Source organism: Primulina eburnea, chromosome 10 (genome assembly GCF_022965805.1).
Source record: "Primulina eburnea isolate SZY01 chromosome 10, ASM2296580v1, whole genome shotgun sequence".
NCBI classification, from domain to species: domain Eukaryota; kingdom Viridiplantae; phylum Streptophyta; class Magnoliopsida; order Lamiales; family Gesneriaceae; genus Primulina; species Primulina eburnea.
Window position 1 is genome coordinate 1,563,262 of NC_133110.1, and position 10,180 is coordinate 1,573,441.

General features: G+C 32.0%; 2 protein-coding genes across 5 annotated transcripts; both read right to left on the reverse strand.

Moving 5' to 3' along the window:
- Positions 1 to 1,511: 1,511 nt before the first annotated feature.
- On the reverse strand, positions 1,512 to 3,782 carry LOC140842354 (molybdopterin synthase catalytic subunit-like). Of its 4 annotated transcripts, XM_073210179.1 has the most exons (3): positions 3,654 to 3,753; positions 2,568 to 2,616; positions 1,512 to 2,368 (listed from the first exon to the last, which is right to left on the reverse strand). In XM_073210179.1, exons 2-3 carry the CDS (start codon positions 2,579 to 2,581, stop codon positions 1,633 to 1,635), a joined length of 750 nt encoding a protein of 249 aa, XP_073066280.1. In that variant the 5' UTR covers positions 2,582 to 2,616; positions 3,654 to 3,753; the 3' UTR covers positions 1,512 to 1,632. The 4 variants fall into 4 exon arrangements, with proteins under 4 accessions (XP_073066280.1, XP_073066281.1, XP_073066282.1 ...); XM_073210180.1 differs by lacking the exon at positions 2,568 to 2,616 and having other exon boundaries at positions 3,654 to 3,782; XM_073210181.1 differs by lacking the exons at positions 2,568 to 2,616; positions 3,654 to 3,753 and adding an exon at positions 2,951 to 3,647.
- Positions 3,783 to 4,984: 1,202 nt separating this feature from the next.
- LOC140842355 (non-specific lipid transfer protein GPI-anchored 11-like) lies at positions 4,985 to 7,302 on the reverse strand. Its single transcript, XM_073210182.1, has 3 exons — positions 6,776 to 7,302; positions 5,348 to 5,404; positions 4,985 to 5,263 (listed from the first exon to the last, which is right to left on the reverse strand). Exons 1-3 carry the CDS (start codon positions 7,170 to 7,172, stop codon positions 5,136 to 5,138), a joined length of 582 nt encoding a protein of 193 aa, XP_073066283.1. The 5' UTR covers positions 7,173 to 7,302; the 3' UTR covers positions 4,985 to 5,135.
- Between the last annotated feature and the right edge of the window lie 2,878 nt (positions 7,303 to 10,180).

Sequence of the window (10,180 nt, forward strand, 5' to 3'; positions counted from 1 at the left end):
GCGGAGCCGGAGGATCCCATGGTGGAGGTTATGGCGGTGGCGAAGGAGGAGGGTCAGGCGGTGGCGGTGCGTATGCTGGAGGTGAACATGCTAGTGGATATGGCAGTGGCTCCGGTGCTGGCGAAGGCGGTGGCCATGGTGTCTATGCTCCATAGAGCTTGTGCTGTAAATGAACATGATTGTTCCTATCAAGCTACAAATTATATAAAAATTTATATATGATATTATTGGAAATAAATGAATAATTTAACAGTAAGGTGTTTATTTTTATCCCAATGAGTGCATGGGAGTGTCTCCAATGTTAATTGTAATACCAATTATTAATGTACTGTATCAGCTTTGCTTTATGGAATATGTTGTGATTAAATTTGTTATTGGATTCTGCTGCAATTTACCATACTAATTAAACAATTAGTTTATTTCAAAAAATAAAAAAAATTATAAAGTCGGGCATCCCGAAAAATATATATTTAATTAAAAATATTGAATATAGACACACATAAAAAAAGTAATATTTAAAATATTTGTAATGTAATCGAATATAAAGAGATATTATAGTAAATAATAACTTAAATAATACTATCTTGCTATTTCAACAATAAAATATTATCTATTTTTTTAGTACAAAAGGATGGATGATTCGAAACCGACCAGTATCGGAGAGAAAGGGATAGCGTTAACATAATTATGATTATTGACTAATAATATAGGCAATATGGGAAATATTTTATAGTTGTTGTGACAAATAGTCGATATGGACAAATTTTCACGACTGTAACGGTATGTTACTATTAATTTGATATTCTGTTTATCTAAATATAAAATATTTCGGGCCCATCAAAATTGGGCCGGAGGTGGATGACTTAAGCCTGCAACTTAGGTCTGACTTTGTGTATATCATGTATTGATTTATTCAACATTTTTATAAAATTTTATTGCATGTAAATAAATGAATATATATATATATATATATATATATATATATATATATTAAGATCAAATATTAAAAAATGGTTATTTACAGCGTCAGCCAATAAGCAACAAATAAGACAGATGTTCACTTGGGTAATGATTTTGAATTTAATATACCTCATATTTAAAAAAAAAAAGTAATACTCTTAGAATAAAAAGTAATATCTTTTCATAGGTGACCCAAATAAGATATCTGTCTCACAAATACGACCCGTGAGACCGTCTCACACAAGTTTTTGCATATATATATATATATATATATATATATATATATATATATATATATATATATAATTTAATTGCGAATGAAAGAAAAAAAATTGTAAATATATAAAAATTAATAACTATCATAATCATTAAAAAAAATTGTATTATCTGGTTGGGTTGATTGAAAAATAAAGTGATAATAAGGAGATTGACATAAACTCTTCCAATAAGAAATAGCAATTCCACTAAATGCAAGGATTCAATTTATTTGCGCACTTAATCAAACTCGTGTTACATTCGCCTTAGGTGATCAAAGGTGCTCGGAAGAGAAATAATCCTAACACGATTTAGCAACAAAAAAAGGTAACGAATCTTTGGGATATAAAAAAAATCACCGTACGAGGTGCGAAAGGAGTAAATGTTTACAATCCTAAACTCTTCATAGTAAAAAGATTACACCATTTCGTCGCTAATCTTTACCTTTCCGCCGCAACATCCCCTTCTACCGCGTCCGTCGTCGACGAAATCCTTTTTTCGGCAGCATGCGCTTCCATTATCCGATGAAGGCTTCTGGAGCTCATCACGTCTCTCGAGAAACTCCGAGTTTTCTTTCCAAACCTCGCCATTGGTATAAACTTCCTTCTTCCATATAGGAACCGATGCCTTGATCTCATCAATCACGAATTTACACGCATCCAAGGCGTCTGCTCGATGAACGGATGAGATTGCAACGAATACACTCGTTTCCCCAACCGCGACAGGTCCTAAACGGTGTGCCACTGCGATTGAGCTCAAGCTCCAGGATGATCTTGCTGACGTACAAATGGATTTGATACAACGTATTGCCATTGGGACATATGCTTCATATCTCAGCTCCAAGACCGTTTTTCCCTCGAATGTGTCCCTGGTCGTGCCAGAAAAAGTTGCTATAGCCCCACAATGTGGTGAATGAACATAGTTGATGAGTTTGCTGATGTCTATAGGGGTGTTCTCCTCTAATATCTCGATGAGATTTCTCTCCTCGTCTGACATTATTTTTTTGGCCTTTAGGATTCTCTTCGACGACAAAAGTATCCAGTAAATAATCAAAACTTTAGCAGCATTGCGGCTAGACCAGCAAGTCTTGGGATGGATGAAGGAGTGGTTTATGAGATATAGGCAATCCAACAAGGCATCGTCATGTGTGTGACTGCAAAAAACAAGAGAACAGAACACATGTAGCTGAATGAAAAAGAACAAAAGAATTTAATTAAAAAAACAAAAGAATTTAATGCTATATTCCAACAAAAAAACAATATCGAATCTTGCAAAATGGAGGAGGCAGATTCTTCCATGGTTACTTTTTTGTTCTTTCATTCAATTGGCCCTTAAAACTTTTCTAGGGTTACCTTAAAATTACCATAAGAAATTTGTAGCAACGTTCCAATTCAAGTTATCCTCAAACGGAGATGAATGTTATTGCCATAACCGTACTAACATTAAACTAACAATTGTTATGTACAAGCCAAATGCAGCAAATAATTCAATTTATAATGACTGTCCCAAGCTTAAAAATTTACAGTGATTGTTCATAAACCTGTAATAGGGCGGCAGGATTAGATCATCCCCTAGAACTAACAAGAACCACATGCTCTTGACAGAAATCATACATGAACCTCTGCAACGGCGCCAATGTTAAGGTATAAAACAATTATTTGCAACAAAGTAAACTTTTTAAGCTCAAGAACTCTAAATCCATGTCGCAAAGTAGCAACTCTTCTCAATCACTCACCCATCAATTTCTCAAATGCCAAGCAGCACTACAGATTATGAACAGAAATTTGTTTTGATTCTACTGTATTTGCAATCCAAAAGATAAATGAAGCAAAGTGAATCCATATTTTGAAGATTCGACTTCTCAGCCGGGGTTGGGAGCATATTTCGATCGAGTGGGCCAAAATGGATTAAAGATCTTTCCTCATGAATTAGGGGATGCCAAAAAAATAAAACAATTGAAAAATATTATATATGTAAAATTTCAATAATTTCTGGTATGAGGTCAATGGAACCCCTGCTGCTGGTGTATTCCTATTTCATCAACAGAAACAATTGGGTGAAATTCTAACATTTGTGCCCTACACAAATTGAAGAACCTTTGAATTAATAAATTAGTAATCCTTAGATCAAAATCCCAGATGAGACAAGCAATCCAACTCATCATGTCTGCTCATGAAACCATTAATATCTACATCAAAAGTGAAATCTTCACTAACAATCCAGAAAACAAGAAAAACCCTTCCCCACAAATGAAGACACCATTTTTAGTTAATCTTGGTGATATATAACGCAAAAAAAATTTGTTTGAGCATCTGCAGATTCTAGATAAGTAATCTCCATTAAAATAGTAACAACAATATCAGCAAGAAAAAAAATTCCAAAAAAATAAAGACAAAGCACGCTGAGAAAAATGATAAAACGTATCGATAGATTCCAACCTCGTAGATGAGAAGGGACATGGAAACCATGAAAAAGGAGTTGAAAATTTCGCAGAAGTGAATTAAGATTCCATACTCACATTCCTTGTCCATATATGTTTCATTTCAATGGAACAAACAAACGAGGGTATGAGGTATCCAATTATTCGGGCTATTGTTAATGGGCTTGCCAGTTACGAACTGGTTTGCTAGTAATACTTTTCAATGGACTTGTTCTGTTAACAACCAAAACAAGTTCTTTTTAAAATTGAGGATATAATTTACCAAGATTTTGATCTATAATATTTTCAATTTTAACTTTTTGACATTTATTTTAAAAATTAAGAAAAGATTATAATTTTTTTTAAAAAAAATGAGGCCATATTTTGAAATTGATGCCTATGATGGGTTAACAAATTTGGCCCCTCTATTTACTATTGACAAAAACTTGCGTGACACGATCTCACAAATCGTATTTTGTGAGACAGATATCTTATTTAGGTCATCCATAAAAAAATATTATTTTTTATGCTAAGAATATTATTTTTTATTGTGAATATGAGTAGGGTTGACCCGTTTCACAGATAAAGATTCGTGAGACCGTTTCACAAAAAACCTATTCTTTACTATTAGGTGCGAGGGAGATCAGGCAGAGACTCGTCCTTTAAGCCTCTAATCAATCCCCCCGGATAAAAATAGGGAGTTTAATTTCTTCCGATCCCATACAGGTGCTAGGATCCATGGGGAGAGGATATCTCCATAATTTTTTGTCATCCATGGAGGTTTTCCAAGCATAGATTGAATCGGGATAAAAAGGTAAAACTCAACAAATTTTAGAGGACACACGATTCAATATGTCATGAATAAGCTAAAACAAAGATTAACATATATGTTAATCCAAGTCATGAATCAAAATAAAAATTCAGTAAGTTTCCTGGTACATTACAAATAAGTCAATGAACTCGGTCTTATTTACTAATCAAGAAATTATAAGCGAGAGCTTCTCTCTCATAATAAAGAATTAAGAATGCAAAATATGAAATTCTGAATTTTAATTGATACTAAGCATATAATAAATGAGGATTTATGATCAGAAAATATAAATCATGCCAATTCAAGTTGGGAAAACGACGGGTCGGGATATTTTAAGTGTAGGAACGAGATTAAGATTTGAAATGAGTCGAGATTTTGCCAACCCGCTATTAGGTGTCTGATAACTTGATTTGCAGGTTAAAAATGATGAAATTCAACCCAAAAGTACCAAAGGCTCTCGATCAGATCACTCGCTGAATTTCATCCCTATGAGGATAATTGGATAAAGCCAAAACTCGACTGCAAGTAATACCACAAGATGGAAAATACAATCATATTATCCAATGTAAAACTCAGGTTCAAAATCAAGTTCGTGTATCAAACAATCGACGTGCGGATTACCTAAGTACAGTACATAAATGATAAAATCAAGAAATTAATGGCTGATAATTAAAATAATACTTAGTGTAATCAAATGAAGTGTGCGAGTGAAAGGGCTCCTAGTCCAATGAGGAAGTTTTGTTTAGATTTGGATGCAAAGCTGCCAGGACCTCCGACTGCCTCACTTCCTGTAGACGGGCCTGCTGCACCTGGTCCACCTGATTAAAGAAAATCGCAAATATAAATTATTTTTTTATTGAATATTTTAAAACGTGCATTCCTTGAAAAATAAAATATTTTACCTGCTGAAGGAGAAGGGGATTCACTTGGTGCAAGTTCTGCAATGGGCACTCCAATGGCTTCATCGTCGAAACAAAATCGTCAACCAAAACATTCGTTGGTGTTTGGCAAGTACGTGCATATATTGTTTTACGAATTATGGCAAGTATTTTAGATAAAGTGCCAATTAAATCTCAATAAGTCGATGAAAATTGCAGTCTCATAGCAGACTAGCTGGAGAGATCTAGAGCCGACGGATATGCATACATATAAAACAGTATATCCGTAAGATCGTATCATAAAAAACCTACTATTTAATATTTATATATTATACATGCTAAAAGAGCTAAATAGTTTAATGTATCATTGAGATTCGTGTAACAAAATTGAATGTCTCACGAAAGTTTTTATGTTTATTCAAAGTGCTTACGAGAATCTTTTGAATTGTTGATTTTGATTTTGACATGTAAAATAATACTACAAAACCTTATATTTGATCGTGGTGATTATATTTGTTTTTAATCATTCGTTTTATTGAATTGTGAAAACTTTGATTTTTTTTTTAAAGATTTTAGAAGATTTTGAAATATTTACAAATCATTTAAACCGTGTAGACATGAAATAGTCTTGTTTTCTGGTTAGGTATTTGAAGAACCGAAAACGAAAAAAACAAATTGAAATTTAATAAAACCAGGCCGGATAGACCGTGCACACCCGACAACAATTAGTAAGAGTAATTGATAGGCACTTGGCAATTATAAAGAATTCACGTGGTATGTTCGCCGGAAATTAATGCCGTCGAAAACGGATACAAATTATATCTTATCTTTTCACCTTTTATTTAAATAAAAATGTTTCTTTTTTTCCTTAATAAATGACAACTGTTTTTTATTAAAAAAATTAATTTACAATTTTCCTTTTTTAAAAAATTAGTTGTTAATTTCAGGTTCTTTGTCTAAAAAAATTGAAAGTTATTGTATTTTATATTTTAATATTTAATTCCCCATTCATAAATTCTAAACAAAATTGTTGGATATTGTATTTTCTTTCTTATTTTTTGATAATATTGTGTTATTCATGTAACTTTTTTTATTTAATAATAGTAGCATCTGTGTATAAATTATATACATAATATATGTAATTAAGCCACAGATATTTTTTTAACAAAATCAATTTTAAAATAGTCATCTAAAACATGTTTTAAAAAATATATATTAATAAAATGTTAAAATTTTAATACAAGTTATTTATAGTTAAGTGAATATAGTTATTGTTTTTTGAAATTTAAGGTAAAGTCATTTTTTATTTTTTAATTTTTTAATTTATATATCAAAATTATAATATAATCTCTTATTATATCTTATAATAATATTTTGATCTTCATTTAAATAAAAAAAATAAATTATATAAAATATTGTACAAACAAATTAATATATGAATACAGTACTTACCCGAACACAAGCTAACAGGAGGAGTGGAGACTTTGCAGACAGAAGGAAGCGTGAGAGCTTTCTTGATATCCACCGGGATTCCAACTGTAGCGGGGTTTCCGAGCAGTTGGCACAGGCAAATCGGCTGCGTGGCCACTAAATCCGCCAGCTCCGAACAGCAGCCTTTCTCCGGTGTCGTCAAATTGCTGCCGGTCTCCACGAAAGTCAGGCAGTCGGACAGTTTTACCAGATACACGAAACAATCTGGGCCTGGAGGAGGCGCCGTGGAGAATGGCTCCGGAGCATCCGCAGACGATGGCGGCATTGATATTGACGGCATCTGGGAGGACGCAGGTGATATGGAGGTTGCCACATAGAGTACGGCAGCGAGGAGGAGTAATTTGGCGCTGCCGGTCATTGCTCTGGTTTGGTGTGGTTTGATCGAGTGCTGGTTACCTTATTTGTACGAGGAGCAGTTTGACGTTTGTCTTAAAAAGGCGCCGACTATCAAAAATTTTGTGCAGTTTGCATCAGCTATGACGGAAAGTTGGGGTGCGAAATAAAAAAAGGACTAATATTTATATAATGTTAATAGTTTTTTTAGTATTTTAAATTTTAAAGCTAAATTATAGACATCATACACTCTTTACATATCATATCCCATTAAATACAATTACTGGTTTCCAACCATCACCCATTAAATATTTTCTTATCATATCTCGAGAGTATTAAAATTATTGTGGTAATCCGATTCAATTTAAATGTTAAAAGAAAAAATGACTTGTTTACGTGATAATTGACCAAAATCAGGATTGAGTAACGACTTATGGAGTATGTCTCTTGTGAGCCGATCAAATGAATCTTTATCTGTGAGACGAGTCAAACCTACTGATATTATAATCTTATCATAAAAAGTAATGATTTTTCATAGATGACTCAAATAAGAGATCAGTCTCATAAAATACGACCCGTAAAATCGTTTCACACAAGTTTTTGTTCGATTTTTGTCCTAGACATTAAATTTGTCGTTGTCCATTGCCAAACTGCATGTGTTTGTTTGCAGCTGAGACGTATTCATATTAGTGAGAGGTAGTTATTTCCTTATTTCAGACCAATAATTTTTTTGACCATATTTTAAGCTATTGATTCGGTGCCTTTATTTATTTAAATTATTTCTATGTAAACCTCAATTCCGTGTTATTTATCGTTTGATAATCAATAAAATTTGCCCTTTTATCTCATTGAAAAAAACTATAATTATATAGTTTAAAGATGAGGAGAATTAAATTCCTCAAGGAAGATAAGCACTTACCCGTTAGATCATAGAGTGAGTCTCATTTGATACCGTCTCACGGATACTAATCAGTGAGACGGGTCAACCCTACCCATATTCACAATAAAAAGTGATACTATTAGCATAAAAAAATATTTTTTATGGATGATCCAAATAAGAGATCCGTCTCACAAATACGACCCGTGAAGTCATCTCACACAAGTTTTTGCCTAGATCATATTGATGAAAATCGCCTCATGTGTTAGACAAAAACTTGTGTGAGACGGTCTCACGGGTTGTATTTGTGAGACGGATCTTTTATTTGGGTCACCCATGAAAAAATATTATTTTTTATGCTAAAAGTATTACTTTTTATTGTGAATATGGTTAGGGTTGACCCGTCTCACAGATTATGATCCGTGAGACGATCTTACATGAGACTCACTCCATGTGTTAAAGATCCAAGAGCTTAACGTTATATCGGACCCAATGATATAACATGACGTGACATGACAACAACAAATAATATCGTGTTTTTTAAAAGCAAATTGAGCCATTTTCTAAGTTTTTTTTATTTATTTAAAAAATTGATTCTCAAAATACTCGACAAATCCACAAAATAAATTTAAAATTTAGAAGAAAGAAAAAAAAATCTCAAGAATTTGTTGTTTCACAAGTTCGAATAAAAAAGGTGCCCATACAATGTTAGTTTTGGAATTAGGTGGAATTGATGGGTGCAATTGAATAAAGTTAATGGGCATTTATTATCACATATGGAGGGACATACAAAAAAATTTAAAATATATATTTTTTTTTATGGCCAGGTAAATGCAACATGTTTACAACAGATGCTGTCTTCTATCAATCATAGTTATTAATAATTATTTTCAAACTATATATATTCCATAAAATAAATATGATGCGCAAACTTTCTTCATTCATATACATCTTTTATAAGACTATTTCACATATTTTTATTTATGAGACATATCAAACATGTTCATATTTATAATAAAAATTCAAAAAATTCATGTTGACCAAAATAAATTATTTATCTCACAAAATTGACTTGTAAGACTGTAAATTTTTGTGTATTCATTATTATATTGCATTTATTTTCTAACCAATCATCGCCTTTAATATCCTCCTCGATGACAGATGTAGATATATAATGCGCTATACCTTTTCAAATATTTTGCCACAATATTTATTGCTTACACATAGTTATCATTGAATTTTTTTTGACGCATACATGTTCTACATAGATTTCAACCAAAATCGTTTTCGAATCGGACTGGAAATTAGACCCGTCTCTGAAAATCATGAACCAGATCGAAACCACAAACAAGAAACTCACCATTAGATTTCGACTCGTAAAGATGAGAAACAACAACCAATATCTTGTTGTTTTAAAACGAAAAATCAAAACAAGGAATTGGAGAGCTACAATGACACAATTCCCAGATTCACGCACTTGTAGGGAGCATGGCCAATAGGTTTGAGTTTAGCGCATGAGTTTTAAAACGTGTCAAAAACAAATTTTTAACAAACGACGACTGCTTTGGACAACTATTCTATAAATATTTTTAAAAAAAATTGAAAAGATATTTGAACACTTATTTTTTTAAAAACAATGTCATAGCTACAAATAATTAAGAAAGTTTTTGAACAACTAGTCTCTAAAAATATTTTAATTGTTGTTTGACCCGCGTTTTTTATTCCACAAACAATATTTTTTTTAAAAAAAACCTGTAGTTATTCTATAAAAAACTATACTTGAAGAACATTTTTTTTAAAATGTTTTACAAAGTTTTTATTAAAATACATATTTTAAGTTTTTTTTATCACTTATAAAACATTAAAAACGTTTTTAAAATATTTGTTCAAACGGAATCGAGATGTTTTTAGGCCGACTTTAATGTTTTTATAATTTGGATATTATTTTGATTTCTAAAATTGTGATTCTCAAAACATTTTTTTTATTCAAACTGTGGCTCATATATTTTAATGATTTGCTTGTGATGAGAAAAAATATAGAACAATATAAAGACGATACTGTTTTGGTCTATACTACGTTAGAAGTTTGCATTTCACGTACGATATTCACGTGAACACTTGAATTCAAAATAAAAATGGATGTACCTTATATTGGT

What these genes read in the sequence shown, in the direction of transcription:
- LOC140842355 (XM_073210182.1), bottom strand. Translation starts at nt 7,172, where the DNA reads ATGACCGGCAGCGCCAAATTACTCCTCCTCGCTGCCGTACTCTATGTG. An exon ending in TCCTGTTAGCTTGTGTTCGG is followed by an intron (nt 5,405 to 6,775) that starts GTAAGTACTGTA and finishes TCGACGATGAAG; the next exon opens with CCATTGGAGTGCCCATTGCA. An exon ending in ATCCCCTTCTCCTTCAGCAG is followed by an intron (nt 5,264 to 5,347) that starts GTAAAATATTTT and finishes TTCTTTAATCAG; the next exon opens with GTGGACCAGGTGCAGCAGGC.